Source organism: Alosa pseudoharengus, unplaced genomic scaffold (genome assembly GCF_046254945.1).
Source record: "Alosa pseudoharengus isolate Yale_2024_CS ecotype anadromous, Long Island Sound unplaced genomic scaffold, YU_APseudo_1.1 YU_APseudo_1.1_scf_8, whole genome shotgun sequence".
NCBI classification, from domain to species: domain Eukaryota; kingdom Metazoa; phylum Chordata; class Actinopteri; order Clupeiformes; family Clupeidae; genus Alosa; species Alosa pseudoharengus.
In genome coordinates, this window is record NW_027468870.1 from 37,459,710 (window position 1) to 37,479,411 (window position 19,702).

General features: G+C 42.4%; 2 protein-coding genes across 8 annotated transcripts in view; both read right to left on the reverse strand.

Moving 5' to 3' along the window:
• Positions 1-8,208, reverse strand: part of specc1 (sperm antigen with calponin homology and coiled-coil domains 1) — a 95,405-nt gene extending 87,197 nt beyond the window's left edge. Inside the window, exon 1 of one of the 4 annotated variants that reach the window (XM_076274851.1) lies at positions 8,190-8,208. The gene's annotated coding sequence lies outside the window, so the exon portion shown is untranslated. Of the gene's footprint in view, positions 1-1,634; positions 1,698-3,565; positions 3,738-5,544; positions 5,693-8,189 lie in introns of those variants that run through there. The other 3 variants (XM_076274850.1, XM_076274847.1, XM_076274849.1) reach the window with 3 other exon arrangements.
• Positions 8,209-12,584: 4,376 nt separating this feature from the next.
• abr (ABR activator of RhoGEF and GTPase) overlaps positions 12,585-19,702 on the reverse strand; it is a 138,661-nt gene continuing 131,543 nt past the window's right edge. For all 4 annotated transcript variants that reach the window (XM_076274762.1, XM_076274763.1, XM_076274764.1 and 1 more), the window contains 4 exons: positions 18,626-18,760; positions 17,942-18,047; positions 15,989-16,139; positions 12,585-14,496 (listed from right to left, as the gene is read on the reverse strand). In XM_076274762.1, coding sequence (XP_076130877.1) covers positions 14,407-14,496; positions 15,989-16,139; positions 17,942-18,047; positions 18,626-18,760 — 482 coding nt within the window. In that variant the 3' untranslated portion in view covers positions 12,585-14,406. The remainder of the gene's footprint in view (positions 14,497-15,988; positions 16,140-17,941; positions 18,048-18,625; positions 18,761-19,702) is intronic.

The following is a 19,702-nucleotide window of genomic DNA, read 5'->3' on the forward strand; positions in this document are numbered from 1 at the left end:
ATCCGCCCACAAAGTGAATTGCGTTTTGCGGAAAGACACTTCCGTTTTAGACCATTAAAATAGGGCCCTTAGACATTTACATGTATTCATTTAGCAGACGCTTTTATCCAAAGCGACTTACAAAAATGAGGAATATCATTGAAGCTGCAATGCAAAGGAGACCTTAGGTATTAGACAATCTCACCCAAGATTCGCATACTGTAGGCCTACAGACGTTGTTAATCACTTCAACAATATCTCCCCAAGAAACCTGCCTAAGCCAGAAAAAAAGGCTAAAAAACAATTATTAATACCTGACATAGGCTTAGTAGTTCAGGCAAATGCAAAAGAGTTCTGAGAAAATTCCAAGATTTGAGGGAAAAGGGCTGAGATTGAGAATAATGTCAATTGCTCAGTTGTGCTGTGTCAGCAAGTCCTCTGCATGTGTTCAGCACCTGGCCTGATGGTGGGCTTGGTGTGTTTAAAGTGCTAAGGCATGAGGACTATAAAGTGAATCAGGAAGTGAGCAGCCCCCGTTCTTCCCCCGACCCCTGTGGTGAGAGACGAGAGCTGAGTTTTCCCAAAAGCCCCTCATCAGTGGAAGAGGATGTGAAAGTACAGGAAGTCAAAGACGACTCGTTATTGATTGAGCTCACAGCAGTTAGTGGCCATTATGACATATAACGCAGGATCATGTTCATAGATCGTTCAGTATTGTGTATGTCAGTGGAGTAAATGGAATACTGAATATCTGCAGACGTACTTTGATACAGTTCTGTGTTCCAAATGATCTTACACACAATATAATTATTTTGTATGCTATGTGTGTGTTATTCTACTAAATAAACATCCTGTAACTTCCTGTTCTACACATTAAATGTGTATGAGCTACTTTCACAAGGGAAAAATATGACCCCCTAAGCCCATGCTTTTCTTGATATCCCCTACAGATTCACTGGTTTTGAAAACATGGACCCTTGCTGAAAGGGCTTGCTTGACAGTGGCCATAATAATAACTCAATGTTACAGAACATCACAATATTATTGTCATCAGACTGTAGCCTACAGTACAGTCAGAAATGTTAAGCAGGTAAACCATTTTCTTTTTATCATACTACACTTTTCTGCTTAAACAGGCATGTTGGGTGCAGAATATAAAAACGGCTTCAGTATAAAAGAGGCCGTTTAAGCTTTTATCAGCATTTTCTTTGATCAAAAGTAAGAGGGGAGTGAAGAGAAAAGCTGAGTTAACATTTGGCTCCTTCGACAGGTCCAATCCCCTTCCATCCTATATCTGGGATATCTTTTCTATTGCGCCTTCACACAGCACAAATGGGAAACTGACACTTCAGTGCTGCAGGACCATCAGTCCAGTCCTTCATCTGGAGTAAAACTACTGGCGAGTTCACAACATAAGAGAGCGAGCCAAAAAAAGTGTATGCATAATTTATGCCCAGGGCTGCATCTTTCACCCACACGCAACAGCTTCCTGGATGCACACTGTCAACCAATAAGCCTACATCAGTCACATCTCATGGGGCTCCTCCAGCCAAGATAAAGAGGGAACAGAGGGCCTTGGATTTAAGTCCGATGGCACAGGATTTTAAATATAGTAAAAATAAAAACAATAAAAAAGACAACATTGTTAACATTACCTATCCATACGATTGGCGAGAACAATAAGGTTCCACAGATAGTGTCAGCGATCGTTTAAGCAGTTAATGTGACACTGATGCCTCAGCCACTGCATACTGTAGTATCACATGTCATTATCACGCCCACACAACCAGCTGATGTTCAAGTCACAGGAATGATAGCAATGTGACTACTGTTAATAGCCGTGGCCCGTGACACGCCACAGAATTGTTAAAATTTTTGACAATCTTAATTGCCTTTATGAAAAACAGTAGGGGAACAATATAATTACACAATATAATTACAGGCTTTATTTGATAACTGTCTTATATTGGAGCGCTTTGGGTTGCACTTTGTGCATGTTAAATGCGCTATAAAACTGACTTGACTTGACTTGATGACAGATGAAGTACAGCAATAAAAAACAAATGCTTTGTTGAAAATAACTAAGACTGTTCCAGTCTGTTGATTTCTGCACACATCGTTGCTGGATTAACACCAAGTGTTCATACGGTATGCAGGACCCTCTACTGGATCGTTTTCTAATCCAATGGTACTAGTCCAACCTTAAACAGGCATTCTCAGAATCCTAATTCATGGGCCATGTCATTACGTCATGTACAGTACTCTACACATTGGTCTCAGCCCTTTAGAAGTCTCGATTGTGTTACAAAGGTGGTAACTCTTCAAACAGGCAAATCCTGTCCCCATAAAGAGTCTTTCCCTTCACTGCATACCGAGGCAGCATGCTTTTGATAATATCTAAGGGCGTTGCTAAAGGCTAGGCTATCTGATGTTCTTAGGTGTGGGCTTCCCAAAAGTGTGATGGTGTGGTCAGATAGCTTGTTCTTCTACTTCATAACCTCAGCAGAACTGCAACCTCTTGTGCCACTGACTCCAAAAGCAACACAGGGTCGGAGGGTGAAACCTGTTTGCCTTGTTTGACTTAAAAGGGATGGTAAAGCCCTGAATAAGTAGCCTATCGCACGACAATGCTAAGCATAATGACCTTAGCACATGACTTTGGGCACTTCAGGCTGAATGGCTCACTGCCCTCACTGCCCCCTGAGAACACCACTGCCATCACCTCCGGGACCTCTGAATTGGGTCACTGCAGACACTGCAGACTGTGGGAATGCAATCAGAGTACGCAGAGCATCAGAGAGCCCGAGCACTTCATATGAAAGGCCCTTCTAAGCTCTGCTCCAGTCAGTGCATGACGATCATATTCTCAATTCTCATGCAGACGGTTCCTGAAAGACATCTGCAACATACGCATTCCAAACAGTTACTGAGGCCGAGTGTGATTTGCATGGCGAGTATGCAGTCCATTTCCTCTGCACATTCCAGTGGCACGAACCGGGCCCGCCAAATAGCGAGGCGCTGCCCATGAGCTCAGAGCACCCAGACTATCTCTCATCACAAAACACTTAAACACAAAACATATTTCACGTTTCCTCTTCACAAGACTGAGAAACCACATGACCATTTATAGTCCTATTACCAGTTGAATTTGCAAGAGTAAAATAGGCTGTGAAGGATGTTTTATGTGAAAAAAATGGATTAATAGGCTAAATTATAGAGAACAATGATGGAGTCAGCACCGGCATGAAATACTAGACAGTCCATGAGTCATAAAGAGCTTGCTACGGCCAATATTCCATTACAGAAGGACAGAATGACAATAGGCATACATGGAATGTGATACGGTTCTCAGAACATAGAAGAACACACAACAGAAGCAGAAGCAGAAAAAGTTCAAAGAGATATTATCCAAAGAGATATTATGATATTATCAGCTCGTTTAGGGGGATATTTTTGGAATCCAAGATTAAATACTTTCAGCTACAGTACACACACACACACACACACAAAATCCACCCTGTTCTTCCTTTGAAGCATTTCCAATGTCAGTCAATGTGTAGAAGACAACCCAAAGTATTGTAAATACCTTTGTTTCTGTCTCAGCCTCAAAACAGCAGCTTTGCAGTGTTCACTAAACAAAATCAAGCCAATTCCCACAAATATCCCATAAACTGCAGCAGAGGCACGACATATAAGCTAATGAAGAGACATTGCAAGTGCTCTCTGAGAGACAGAGCCAAACTGGTGCGAGGCTCTCTCCCAGACGGCCCTTATCTCTGCAATTAGTGCCTCAGCTTGAGCAAGGACGTGCCACTCACAACCAACCAAGCCAAGACCTCGCTCCTCCTTCACAGAGCTAGAGGGCACGGGGAGTAGTCACAGCTGGGGACACACTTACTGTCACAAGAGGAGCGCTGGGGAGAGTGTTTGCCGAGAGTACTATCCAAATATTTGATAACTTTTGCAAAAGTTTGCAGAATCATTAGTACAGAGGAGCTTACTAAATTCAGTGGTGATTAGCTTGGATGAGTGGTGGGGAAATCATCTGTTCCCTTCAGACAAATCACATCCTAATTTCTCCAATTCTTCTTACCACCCTATTCTACTGTATATTGTAACTAAAGCTGAGATCCAGACAGCCTTTGTAATACAGACAACATCTAAACAACAAGCAGGTTTCTCTTATTTGATGTGGTGCCACACCTTTATTTTCACTCTTCTGTATAACAGATGGGCCCATTCCTAAGGTAAACATCTGCTGGACACGCAAGCTAAGCTAATTTGTTTGTTGGTCATACCGAGGGTCAGGTGTGAAAAAATCATGCCTTCATGCACCTCACGTGTTTATGGCCTTTCACACAAACCCTCTATGTGCTACGTTCTGTCAGGTGACAGGTCAATGCGTGGCATGTACATGTGGCTCATCCATACTGGAGTACTGGTGGTGTCATGGCAAACTAACCATGGTCTTATTCTTTACAACACCATGAGCACAGCTTCAACAATAACCAGTTAGAGTATGGAAAGCCATGAGATGGTTGCACCTGTAGTACAAATGCGGCTTGACATTTTGCAAGTCTTTGCTATCTTTTCCAGGTCTATTTTTGAATGGCCCTTTCTGATGTATCTCCATGTTGAAGATATGTTGTTCTGTAGACTATGCTGACACACAAGCTGGCAGAATGATTACTCATACACTGGAGCTCTGAGAAAAAGAAAAAAATGCTGTGCAGCTGAGTTACTTTGACCTCTGTTACAACATAGTCATTGTCTATGTTTAGTGTCATTGCTATGTGAAATATATTATTATGCTGTGGTTTCTGTAGTCCTCATGCCTTTACCATGCTATGGTAAACATATACCCTTTTCAAGCTGACCTTAAAGCAATTCATTGAGCTTGTATTTAGGTGTCCAGTCTGTATGCTACATACATGTTTACATTTACATTTAAATGTTGAATGGATCTTCTTACAAACTAGTAATTATACACGATTAAGTCTCTGTGTGAATAGCAGTTGTTCCACAACATATACATGGGATTTGTGTGTGAGAGGGGTAATAACGGCATGCTGTGGGGTTGTTATGTATAAGGCTGCAGAGTTGCCTGGTTGGATGGTGAGGACTAGAGATCACTGCAGCAGCACTAAGCAAATAGATGTGACCCTGCAGCAGCAGCACTAAGCTAATAGATGTGACCCTGCAGCAGCAGAGAAAGGTGACTCCACTTTATTGGCTTCCCATCCTCTCCTCACCTTACTCATCACAATCACTCTCTCTCTCTCTCTCTCTCTTACACACACACACACATAAACACACACGTAAAAATGTAAAAGAAAACTAAATAATGTTAAAAGGTCCTTAACTGATGTATGACACTGTTGACATTTAGCAAGAGCAAAATCAAGTCAGCAAAGTCAGCAATTATGCAAAGGTTAATATGTAATCTCGTTATAAATACTGTGTTTTTGTTCCTTAAATCATACACAATCAATCATGTAAACTTGGTCCACAGAAACATCTGAAACCAGACAGCCAAACAGACATGGAAAACACTACAGTACATACCGATGATATCACATTAGTCCACGAACGAGACCCAGAATCCTGGTGAGATATTGATACGTCTGAGAATTATTTTATGACGCACAAATCTCCCCAAAGAAAACACAACAAAACCCACGTGCTTCCCTTTGTTGCGATAACAAGAGCGGTCCCTTCACGTGCCCGGTTGCTGAGGACGTATGAGGCAGGTGGACCCCTCTCCCTCTGTCCTCTAACAAACGTCCCCTCTCTCCTCCCACACACAGATTCACACACGCACGCACGCATCCACACTTGGCCAATAAGAAGCCTCCTCATCCTCCCCTCACACAGATGGACCAGCCCCTCCTACCCAGAGTGCACGCTATTTATAGGCACTCCATTCCCTTTCCTCTCTGACTCTCTCTCAGAGTGTGTGTACAATACGTGTGTGTGTGTGTGCACGCACACACGTCCAGTTGCTGTAATGAGTTCAGCAGAGGAGAGGGCACAATGTGACTAGGTAATTGATTTAGTTTTTCCCTACAAGGACTCATTTAGAGGAGGCAAACAAAATTACAGTGGTTGTCTGCACAGCCATCATACAAAAAACATGCAATGTTTATGGTCTATGCTTTAAGGCAAAGCATGTCAATCCTATGGAATCCCGCACATTTCTACACAACTTACCAAGAGTATGGCATACATCTTTTTAGGAAGACCCATCCTTTTCGTAGTCCAGCAATATTCTTTACAGTAACCAGGTACTCAACAAAGTAACTTAAAATCAGCTGGAATCTACACTTCTGGGACACTAGGCCTAGCTAATGTTACAGTCTGGTAGTGACTCTGATGGTCTCTACCAGCTAAGCATTAAGACAATGCAATTAAGAAAACTTCCAAAAAGACAGACATCTATGCCAATTGTTTATTTTGAACAGGTATCACCACCACACACTGAACAAAGCAGGTGGCTACCTACAATGGCTAAGCCAAGCTGAAGTTAAACCTGCTAACAATTACTTTGACCCAAATTAGAAATATCCTCATAAACATCAACCACAACCATAGTCGTTTACATGTGTTTAAATGCCTTTGTATAGTTATGTGGTCTGGTGTTTTAGCCTGTGTATTAATTGAAATGACAGGAAATTATAAGGATAGTTATAAAGTCATAAGGTCCTCCAGCACATCTAAGTCTAGTTTCCTCTGAACGCTATCCTACTCCGTCTGGTGGTTGTGTTGACACACGGCCTAGCATGCTGGCTCACGGAACTCAATCTGGGACAGTGTGTTCTGTATAAAAAAACAAACTCTCGAGTGCCAAAGACTTTCTTGCTATTTCCATTTCTTGGACAGTCTGTCATGAGAAAGGGAAGGGTGTAATTACCTACAAATAGCTTCCACATAACCAAGGAAGGAGTGGAGATATTTTCTTTTTCTCTGCTTTGAAAGTAGTGTGTGAAAAGAAAAATAATCTTGCCTTTCATTACCCTCTGTGATTTGTTTCTTTATTTGCTTGTTTGTATTTTCTTTCAACACTGAGTGAATTCAGGAAGTTTTCAACTTAACTCTATGAGGCACCTGTCATTGAGAGTCATTTTCTTTATTTTTGTATAATAAATTATTTTATGCCTTGTAGACGCATGTTCAATCAAGTTAAACTGAAGTGATGTTTTATGCCAATGCAATCCTGCTTTGAAAATGGGAATTTCTGCTCACCATAAATATAGACTACTTATCTCTGTCTTGTCTTGTGGTTTTGATTATCACTTGCTTTCATATCACACTATGGTATACATTTATTTGATCGATAACAGCATAGTACACGTATTACATAATAAAGCACGTATTTAACATGCATTTAGTGAATATACGGTAAGTAGCCTAAATTGTCTGTCAGTCAATTATGCTAGCAGTTTTGAATAGGACTACGGTTTTACGTTATTTGCGTATTTCAATATGGTAGCCTAGCCTACTGTTTTATTTTCATAGATAAGTGGGCGATAGTAGTAGACTTATGAATGCTATGGCACAACTGGTGCTCGAGATTTGACGCAAAAAGATCACAAACTTGTGTAACAAACTTTCCTAATATATTAAGCCCGGTCATAAGACCGTCAAACATTTATATTTGTTTAATTTTTATAAATAGGCTAGTTTAACCTCTTAGTAATCCGCAAAAATATTTTTCGCGTATCAGTAGGCCTATAAGATTTATGGTGATAGGCTACGGAATGTGCTTCTTCGAATTCTGTGATTTTGTCGACGCATCTACCCACGCTGTATCTATCTACATTGAACGACAGATGTCCCTATTTGACTCAGCCGGCTTTCTAGTGCTCATCCTTTTGCTGCAGCATGCTGCCCTTCTCTGTACAGGTCTATTTACTATCAATTTCAAATTAATTTTATTACAATGTCGGCATCATTTTGTAGTCTGCAACTAACGTTACAACATTGGCGCCATCAAGCTAACGTGACAGCAACGTTACAGGTTAACATTAGCTCGGTAAACCGTCCATAAACAAAAGTCTATTGAACTAACGTTACACATTTCTTATCGTCGTTATGTGGCGAAATAGTGATGCCTATATAGTAGAATACCACACATCCAATGAGGGCTAGGTTGTAAAACGTGAATTGCATGTTTCGAATGAAAATGTGGAAATAAGGAAAGCAGTCCTCACCTGTTCAGTCGTTGATGCGCTGGTATGATGTTGGTGAAGCGCGGGGACTTTCAGTTGTCCACGAGGTGGAGCACGCGTGCTTGGTGCAGTGAACGAGCTGACTTGTGGTTTCTGTAGTCCACTATAATAAGGTTGCAGCCTGACATTCGAGGACAATTCCCCTTACAAAACTGCTCTAGACTTACATGGCAAGCCAACTAAACTTTCATCGCAAACAATGGAACGCAAACCAGTTTGCCGAAACAAAAAAACATTTGAATGACTGTAGCCTAAACTACTTTCTCATTCATAGAACGATACATCATATCCCTAATTAATCCCGTAGTTCACCTGTAATGTCAACAAAATGAAAGAATATTTCTAAACCTGCCTTTATGCAATGTTAAGATTTATTTTTTGGAAATTAATGCTAATTAAGCTGATGCATTTGAAGGAGATAATGCCTCATTAGCATATTGAAAAATAACATAGCCTACTAAATTGTCAACATGTAAATTAACAACTGTGGATGCCTCAGATTTTTATTTATGAAAAATATGAAGTTTGACCTTAAAATGACCTTGAAAGCCACCATTTTCTTCACTCAACCTAGTTATTAACGTGCATACAATGTCCTCAGACCTGAGGGGGGAAATGAAATGGCAGCAGGGTTTATTTACCGTTTAAATGTAGATGAGGCTGTGAAAAGTCTTTGTTCTGAGAAAGACTGGGCCTCAACTCAGTGAAACTCCGGATGAGGTCACCAGGCTCCTACAGCTGATGGTCCAATGGAGGCCGGAGAAGGCAGACACAATTGGGAGCTGTTTGCTCAGGATGCCTAAATTCAAGTTATCATTCAAGGAGGAGTTCAGTTCAGTTTATAGAACAGATGTTACTGTAGGTTTGGAAATGGTGTCACCAATGCTGGTCCCATATGGGCTAGCTAGTGAGTGAGTGACAATCAGTGCAACATTATCCGTGTGTATGCAACTGAAATATTCTAGAAACTAATGAAATGTGCTAAAATCTACTTTCTGACAGTGTGCCAACAGCAATGTCCCAGGTTATTAAAAAGTTAAAAGATGAAACTCTGGACACAAATAATCTACAGTATAAGGATGTGTTCATTTATTGCAAGGTAAAGTAAGATAAATCTATTTATACAGTGCTTTTTCCAGCACAGTGGCTAACACAGTGTAATGAGTAGCAGTGGTGAATGCAATGATTGCACTGCAGTTGATTCCAACTGTGCTGCAGGAGACTGTGTTGGGGCTGGCTGAGACATCTACTCCAGAAATTCTCACCAAGCTTTCTAGGTCACACAAACAGCTAAATGATCCTTTGGATCACCGGATCTATAGGCCGGGAGCTGGTCCACTCCTCAGGATGTTTTTTGCTACCTTTTTTTCACTATTATTTCCTATTATTTTATACAGTACCTTGGGCCATCACAAGTTGAATGATAATGACCACCCCCAACTTGGCCTCGTTTGGTCTCAGGGGCCCAAAAACACCCTTTTTGGGAGAAGCTTATGGTGAAATGGTGTAATTGAGATGACAGTTGAGAAGGTACTGTACTGCAGTTACATAAATGGTCATATAACCCTAAAAGTTTGCATGGTGTATCCTGTCACATAGGGGGAAACTGGCAAAAAAGATTCTGGGGATCGCTGTCAAATATCACCCTCAACATACCCCAAAAGTCAAAAAAATGTCTGTCCGCCTAACATTGTCATCAAAAGTGATCATTTTCAAGCATTTTATTATACATATCACTGCCTCAAATGTGCATGAAACACTTCCCACGTTTATAGGCTTCAATTTAAGTCCAAGATGACCTTTCTATCTAGAGGATTACAGCTGGTATAACCAAAGTTTTCCACTGTACCTCAAATCGGAGAAAACAGAACTTTCAAGCATTACCATTCCATTTGGGATTAAGCATATTTTTTGTATATGAACAATATCTTTAAAAAGAATTGAGACTTTACTTATATACTGCTTTACTACTGTATATGAAGTGAATTGCATGAAAAGTGAGTAATGTTGCCCCTATCCAATGTCCCTAAAACACGGGCACACAAATGCCATTCCTAATCCGACATGGACATGTATTTCTATGGAATTGAGTAAACAACTGGATTTAAGATTGCTACACTTCTGAAACAATTTGGTAAGAGTTTAATGCAGCAATTTAAGATTTATTTCACTGCTAGTTACACCCCTGTTGAAGTTGTAAGTCAGTTAACCTTTTTCAAACCCACTCAATTACAAATAAGAAGGTCTGCGTGCTAACCAGGCCAGTACTATTATGAAAATGATTTTAGATTTCCACATCAGATGTATGCAGTATTCCTTGGTTTACTCCTGTGACAATAAGGTGTCTCTTTCAAAACCCAGGGGTCAGACGGCAAACCAGCCGGCCCACAACTCCAGCATAGGCCGGGCTGGGGCTGGGCTGCCGTGTGACCCCTGGCTTGACTTCTGAGGCTTCTCGAGGCCTACAGCAGATGGCAGACACTCCAACACACACCAGGCTGCACCAAGAGCCGGCCCAGCACTCCAGCATAGGCCCGAGGCCTTGCGAGAGGCCTAGGCTGCCGTCTGACCCCTGGCTTGACCCCTGAGGCTTTGTGAGGCCTACGGCAGACAGCAGACGCTCACACACGCACCAGGGTGCTCACTGAGCCTGCCCACCACGCCTGCATAGGCTGGAGGCCTTGTGAAAGGCCTGGGCTGCCATCTGACCCCTGGCTTGACCACTGAGGCTTCTTGAGGCCTACGGCAGAGGCTCACACAAGCACCAGGCCTCTCACTGAGCCTGCCCACCACGCCTGCATAGGCCGGAGGTTTGGTGTGGATGAACTTGACTGGCCTGCACAGAGTCCTGACCTCAACCCGATAGAACACCTTTGGGATGAATTAGAGAGACTGACAGCCTGTCTCCTCGTCCAACATCAGTTGCACTTCTGGAAGAATGGTAAAAAAATTCCCATAAACACACTCCTAAACCTGAAGAGTTGAAGCTGTTATAGCTGAAAAGGGTGGACCGACGTCATATTAAACCCTATGGATTAAGAATGGGATGTCACTTAAGTTCATATGCGAGTCAAGGCAGGTGACCCAATACTTTTGGCAATATAGTGTATGTCCAGGCTTTTGGGGTATGTTGGGGTATGTTGAGGGTGATATTTGCCAGCAAAAAGGCAGCAATCCCCAGAACCTTTTTCTGCTAGTTTCCCCTATATGTCAGGATACACAATAGCTGCAGTAACTTTAATTCACCATTCCGCCAAAGGCTTTTCACAAAAAGGGTGTTTTTTGGCCCCTGAGACCAAACGAGGCCGAGTTGGGGGTGGTCATTATGAACTTGTGATGGCCCAAGGCATAAGAAAACAGGAAATAATAGTGAAAAAGGTAGCAAAAAACATCCTGAGAAGTGGACCTGGCTCCCAGCCTACTGGTATTAACTCTTGGAATCCTCTAGATTTTTTCAAACCAAATTTGCTATTTCATTACACAGATCACTCCATGCATATTGGTATAACTTTGACATTGTTTTGAGATATATGAGGATGGCTATATTTGTAGGGTCCATGTCTGTTATGTCGGTGTTGTAGACAGGGCATTGACTGCCTGTTTCACCTTGTGCTATAAACATAACACCAGAGGCTAAAGCAGGTAGTTATTTTTACGGTGAAAAGAAAAACATAAACACTTGTGTGTAAGTGTAAGGTACTGGTGGTTTGTGACTCAAGTCTTTATGTTTGCCAATAAATTCAACTGCAAATAATTTAGGATTAGATGATTATGAGGTTCATAATGGCAAGTAAGTACATCTTATCATATCCCCACTTTTGTAAATAATATACCATGGACAGTCTATTTTCAATTGCATGTTGTTGTACCATCCATGTCTTCTGTGCTAGAATTTATACAGATGCATAAAATGACCTCAGAGACTCTTCAGAACAGTCTCTAGTAGAAGATACATTAGTAGTCAGAGGGTCATGACCCAGCTAATTAAAACCATTATAATAACTACTATATTATCATTAATAGTACATCTATCCATCGTCTGTGCCACAGACCCACAAGCACCTTAAGTTGATATGTTAGTATGGGTGCTTTGTATGTAAAAAATTGCTAAATCGTTCATCAATATTGTTTAAAATTAGAGTGAATAGACAGCCCCTGTAAGTGCCAAGTGTACTGTATGTGTTACCAGGGGTTTGGGGTTCTTTTGAATGTGAACAGTGCCCCCTGGTGTCATTACTGTTGTAGTGAGGTTCAAAACCAACCCAACACAGACTATACTACAGTATGATGTTGTGCGTTGTGTGTGGTTTCTTGTTTGTTATATTATGCACAATGAAATTGAAATATTAAAGGGATACTAAATAAGTCACCAAAATAACCATTTTCTTAGACTTTTATTTGTTTTACAAAAAAAGTTCACATCAACACTTACCATTATTGTTAATACAGTATACTCAATTCTTCCCCAAAGGAAGTAAAATACAACAGCCTTTTATTTATTTTAATCTTATATTAAAAATATCAAATCGTACTCATCTAACAGTGCTTACTTGTAAGATATGTCACAGGCTTGAAGCTGAAAAGTTGGCTTTGCATTAAGTTCTGATGAAAGGTCGCCGATGTAGAAAAAAAATAGCCTGTGGAAAACTACCAGAATATCACCTGCCCAAAATCTGACTGACAAGCTGAACATGCAATGAGGGCAACTACACAAACCACCCAACGGATTACACTGGAGTTCCATTGGATGCTTGGATCAGGCTTGCAACCATTTGAATGGAGGGGAGGAAAAAAAAGTTTTTACATCAACCATGACTCTTTTATTCTTTTGTTTTTTCACAAATATTGCATACCATGAAAACTTTTAAAAAATAATGATTCACCGATAAATTGTCAAAATGTAATAAAAAAAGAAAGCAATCATCACTACCTCAAAACTCAAAAACGGTCAAACAATGGACAATGGAGAAGTTCTCTAGTTGTATGGGACTGTACAGGCACACATAATATATTCATAATAAATAGGGCAAATCTGGCCTGCACTCCTACCTCTCTCACGGTAAGAGAAGGGGGACCTTAAACTGTCACTGCCTTCAAGAAGCTCAAGTTTCCACTTAGGCCTCAGCAAAAAAGAAAAAGAAAAGAACACAGTCCAACACATACAAATGCATGTCCATCATACAGACAGACAGACAGACACACACACACACACAATCACACATTCACTCACACACACACCCTGCCCTCTAAATCACATGTGCAAAGCTGAAATGAAGTAAAGCAAACTGATAAACTACTGAACAAATAATATTTATAAAATATGTAAATGCCATTTGTGTGTGTGTGTGTGTTGTTTAAACTGGAATGCCTCTGCTGATAAAAAGGTGAGAAGTAAAGGAGAAACCTAGGGCTCTGGGACCCAGGAGCTGATCGCTGGACAGAGGACGTGGCAGGAGGGAAGCCCGTGGGAGATTAACCTCTAACTACCACAAGCTGGTGTCAACCTCTGCAGCGCAGTAGGCCTCAGGTGGATCGCTATGGAGACTCCACAGCCCTTTAGAGGAATGGCTTCCCATGTGTCTCTCTCTCACACATACACACACACACACACACACACACACACACACACACACACACACACACACACACACACACACACACACACACACACACACACACACACACACATACGTTGGCGTACACTAGCACGCTCACATAAAGAGAAGTGACACAAGAGAGGAGAAAGTGTGTGAGGAGGATTGTGGATGGGGCACAGGCAAAGTGAAGGAGTGTGTGAAGGTATTTGGCAGGTGTGTCCTTGGGCCGAAGTGTTTGGACGGTTTCGGATCCAGATTTCACCCTTGGCATTCTGGGGTAATCACATCATGTTGGGGGTGTACTGACTATAAACGTCACACGATTCTGAGGAACCGGTCTGGAAGGGGAGCTCCACTCCAGTTATTCCCCAGTTTGGACGCCAGACAGGCGCTCCCTGGACAGAGGATGACCATCCAACAGACGTGACAAATGGAATGGATGTATGTATGGAGTGCAGGGTCCCCGCACCCTCCCGCTGTCATCAATGGCTCCTGGCCTCCCTCTGGTGTGGGCCCGTGCAGTAAAAGAGAATTGTGGTGTTTGGGAGGCCGAGGGGGGAGGGGGGGCAGCTGCCGCAGCAGTCTCTGTCTCTCTCAGGGACTTACACATCAGTAGAGAAGTACAGGGTGTTCCGCTTCAGCTCACTGAAGGAGATGGGCTGGTGCTGAAGGTAGTACAGCAGCACTTGGACCTGGAGACCACCAAACACATACACAGGGTTTATAGGTCAGATAGGACGCACACACACACATGGAAGCAAATACATTCACATACACACACTAACACACACACAGGGATTTATAGGTCAGATAGTGCGCACATACACATGGACATTGTTTGGATAAAAAGCGAAATCGATATTGTTTAATTTTTTTTAAAAACATTTTTTATTTTCATTTATTGGCTCTTGCCGCTCCAATCAGCCTTCAATGCTATTTAATTTAGTGACACAAGTGAGTATATCTGACTGATCTGCAATCTGACTGACTGGGCCGTCTGTGAGAGAGCCCGTATCACAACACTGACATATTTCCCACGGCTGTGAAAAAAAGCATCAGACATTTATAGGACAAGCCACCAGTGAGTCTTAACTTCCTGTTGAGGACTTTACTATGACACATACAGTACAGTGTTAGTATTGCACATGTGTTACATTTTCTATTCATGCAGACATGTCCTTTCCTGCCCTAACGACACTAAGCCACAAGACAAAGATGGACTATGGCTTCATTCGTGACAAACTAACTTCAAAGATCATATACGGCGATAATTGTAAACAAGTCCCTCACAGCACATTTGGCTTCAATGCTTCTTTTTGGCAACTAAATCTCCTGGAGAGAGCGCTCACCACTTCCTGTTCAAATAAGATTATCTTTCCAGATCCCCATCTCCGGAATACACCATCATCAATCTGCACTTGATTCATGAGTCAAATCACCTGCTATCTATAGCACATTCCTCTGAACAACCTTTCCATCAGAACACTGTATCATCTAGAACTGCAGCAGTTATAGTAGGACACAGTAAGAACTTCAGTTCCATGTCTTTCCCTTTCATAGAGTTTTACATGGGTGTCAAAAGCAACAGTAGACATAAGCTAAACATGTTAAACCGTTCTTGTCTGTTACCATTACTGTATGGGTGGGTGTGGGTGTCAGACAATGAGACAGCATGTATGATGACAAGTCTGTGTGTGTGTGTGTGTGTGTGTCTGTGTGTGTGTGTGTGTTGGGAGAGCCAAATTTCCCAAAAGTCTAAATACAGCTGTGGGATTATTTGGAGCAGGGTCAGAGACTGCCCTCTCAGCTTGTGGGACCGAGCGGTCACATAAACACGTACTAACTCCCACCCCACATCTTTTTCTATCTGTCTGTCTGTCTTCCTGTCCTTCCCTCCAAATCTCTCCGACTCCCTCTCTCTGTCCTACATATATGCTCACCTGCAAATGTAATGTAAAGACTCACTCACTCACTCACTCACTCGACAAAACAAGGTTCATGTTGAAGCTGGGCTCTGTAAAGTGCCTTAATGTACTGTTATGTTATGGTGGCATAAAAATATAACTGAACTGAACTGAAAATACAGTAAACACATTCTCATTCTCTCTCTCTTTCTTTTCTCTCTCTTTCATAACACACACACACACACACACACAGGCTTCTGTCCATCCATTTGTTCCTCACCTGTGCCATGACGTCGTGTGACCAGATGTCGGAGGCCAGGGTGACGTGGCCCTTGCTGCTCTCGGCCTCTGAGGGCCGCAGCAGGGTGGGGCCGAACACCGTGGCCAGATTATGCAGCGACATCTTGTTGATGGGCTCCTTCTCGGCCACTCTGGAACAGCCAATCAAAACCTCCGGTCAGACTCAGACATAACAATGACAAACTCAACACAGCAGTGAAAAGAGCTGAACTTCAGACATGCAGATGTTTGTTTGAATTATCAGAATAATAATTTTATTTTTTAATAATAGTTTTTAAATTACTGAAGTTGAACATCAACCAAAAACTATAGTGGTGCTGAAAATATCACAGGATGTTTTCAAATTGAACAGTATCATCAAACAACAACAAATCTGTTGACATTATTTTTGACAATGGATATCCCAAAAGGCAATTTTAAATATTAAACTATTTTTACTTTACAATTTTCTGTAATAATCACATAATATTTTCTTTGTACTATGGTGTTGCACTGAATATAACATTCACAGAACTTTTGAACATTTGATGCAGCAGTGTTATTTGTTTTAGTGTTATAATTATTTAAGGAATACACCAATTTAAATTTCAAAAATACAAATGATATATTCAATCATTCCTTCATTCATAGTCATCCGTCCTCCTCCGAGATGTTTGCTCACACACAAATCAAACAAGCCTGCAATTATCAAACTGCCCAGCAGGTGTCCACAGTCGACCTTGTCTTGTAACATACCAATAACTGCATTGAGGGCAAAGGTGCTCTCTCTAGATGTGTGAAACTACAATTACAGCTAGTGAGAGGGAGGAGAGCAGGAGGCAGCTCTCACACCCAGTCAGACACTCAGCCACCTCCAGCAGCACATTCTGATGACTAGACTCATACGGCAGAGAACGCACTATCAGAGGAGGGGGAAAAACGCTTTCTGGGTAACGTCAGTTTCTCAGTTTTCATTTCTTTTGTTATTCCTTCCTCACTCCAGTTCGACTGTTGACATGTTAAGTGCTTGAGGACGCCTAAAAGTCTTTAGCAGACCCACAACTCCACAGCTGTCTCCAAGTGCAAACCAGGTCCTGATACTGATACTGAGAAAGGTAAAAAGTCCACAGGGCCTGTTTTTTGGTTCTGCTAAGCACAGTTAGTAAAATGTACCCAAAAGGGGTTTCTTTGGCTTTTACTAAGAGACAAAGTAGTTGAGCTCTACCTACTGTACTTAAGACTTATTACTAGGACATGTTAGTGCAGCAATAAGTACTATTCTATGCGAGTAGTACTTATTGCTGCACTAACATGTCCTAGTCACACCATACCTTGATTGTTTCCTTTTTTATAAGTTGCTTTGGTTTAAAGTGTCAGCTAAATGACTAAATGTATTAGAAAGTTCTATAAAGCTTTTGGCAGGGCCCGTTCCTATGTTCCCAGACCCATGATTCTGTTTTAAAGCAGAGAGGGCTCTGCTGGCCCAGACACGTGAGCCTCTGCTCGGCCTGCTATCCTGACCTGAGGGCCTGTGGACAGATGATTGCAACTGCAGCTTTTCCCCCCGTGGTTCCAACAGAGTGTATGAAACGCTAAACATCACGGTGGAGGGGAGTCAAAAGAAAAGGACCAGAGAGCTCCTGGCAACCACAGGATGAAAAAGAGCTCAACTGGCAACCTCTTTTAGGCCACATGACCGCCTTGTGTGTGTGGATACCACTACTACTGTATGAGTCAACTACCAGTCAACACAACTGCAACTGTATCATTATTATGTCATAGACTTCATCATGAGGACATGGACTGCAAACCACTAATGTGTCTGTATTCACATATATCTGTGTGCATGTGTGCCTGTGTTGGTTTTGTGTTTGTGCCTGCATACTTGCACGTGTGTGTATGTGTGTGAGAGTGTGTATGTGTGCGTGTGTGTGTTTGTGTGTAGAAAACGTACCTTTTCAGGTGCTCCAGCAGGGTGAGGAAGGTGATGAGGTTGGGGTCGGGCAGCGAGCGCAGAAGGTGCATCATGCAGTTCTCCTTGGCAGCAGGGTCAGACAGCGCTGCAGAGGACAATAGAGGACAGGAGGAGAGAAGAAGAGAGGAAGACAGGAGAGGAAGAGAGGAGAAAAGGAGAGAGGAGGAGAGAAGAGGAGACTCAGCTCAGGTGAATCCATCAACACATGTCAACCTTTTATTTCCCTCTACCTCCTCTGATGTTCTACCTCATCACAGGTTGCATTTAGAAACCAAAGTTGATAGCAGAATGCGTCCTCACACATGTGACTACAGGCTTAGGACTTAATTCTGACCCCCCACACATTACAAACACATCTCCAAACTCCAGGCAATAACTGGTTCTTCAGTAACAGAAAGTGGCACACACACCGGCGCACACACACCGACACACACACATACACACACACACACACATACAGTACACACACACACACACACACAGACACACACACACAGACACCCAGTTAATCTCTCAAAACCAATCCTGACCCTTTAGCCCCATTGGTCCTGACCCTTGGCCTCTTGTAAGCGCTCATTTCCCCAACATTAAACTGCACACAGATGTGTCTCCAGATGCACCTTTGCCCCCTGCGCTGAGAGCTGTTATTGGGGTGAGCCATACCTATGCCCTCCATGAAGGCCGGGTAGAGGCGGTCAGTGAGCAGAGGCTCCGGGAGTTCACGGAAGTACAGCTTCAGGGTCCCTGCGATGGCATTGATGTCCATGTCACTCAGCATCACCAGGATGTCTTTGGTATCTATGCAGGGGCAGGACAGGAAAGAGCCAAGCAGAGGACAGAGAAGAAACAACAGAGGAGAGAAAAGAAAGAAGGGAAGAGAAAGGAGAAAGAAAAGAGAGAGAAAGAGAAGAGGAGAAAAAAGAAAGAAGGAAGCATGGGTGAGTTGACATTAGCCGAGAGTATGCAGCCATTATGAGACAAACTGAACCGTTAAATTGAGCTGTTTTCTTTATTCCGACCGGGGTTAATCGAGCCCCAGGTTTTTATATGACATAATATTTTGTTACAGCTTGGACCCATTTTGCCACTCATGGTACATTTCCTGTGCCGTTGGCCTCGCTGTGTTTTTATTGGGCCATAACAGAGGCAGGCAGGTCATCAGGCACAGCTGACAGCTGGAGCAAGTCAAGTCGGCCCTGCCTGCCTGCCTGCCTGCTCTTTCCCACACACCGCCCCGAATTCAGACATGTGGCGCAGGCCTAGTGTGACAGGCCCACCGGTGGGACCCCAGAGAGGGAGGGAGAGAGAGAGGGAGGACAAGAAGGGGAGGGAGAAGAGAAAACAAGGAATTCTCTCTCTCTCTCTCTCTCTCTCCATCCCTTTCGTTCACTCCACACCCTCTTCATCTGCTAGTGAAAATGAGAGAAAAGGAGCTGAAGCTGTGAGCTGCACAACACAGTCCCAGAAGTACACTTCAGCTACTTCCTCTCAGCTCTGACAATGAGCAGGCCTCAACACAACCCGAGTGTTAACTCCCTACAATCACTTTATTACAATGTGTTACATCTCATGGAATGTGCTGTTTTGAGTCATTTGATATATTCTGGACTAGTATTTATTGTTCTGCCTCGGTGCTAATAATTACGAGGGGCTTTTCTCTTCATGGGTCTTTTGGGGACATAAATTAAGTTTGAAACAATAATGATAATAATAACATGATGATAATTAACTATACTAATT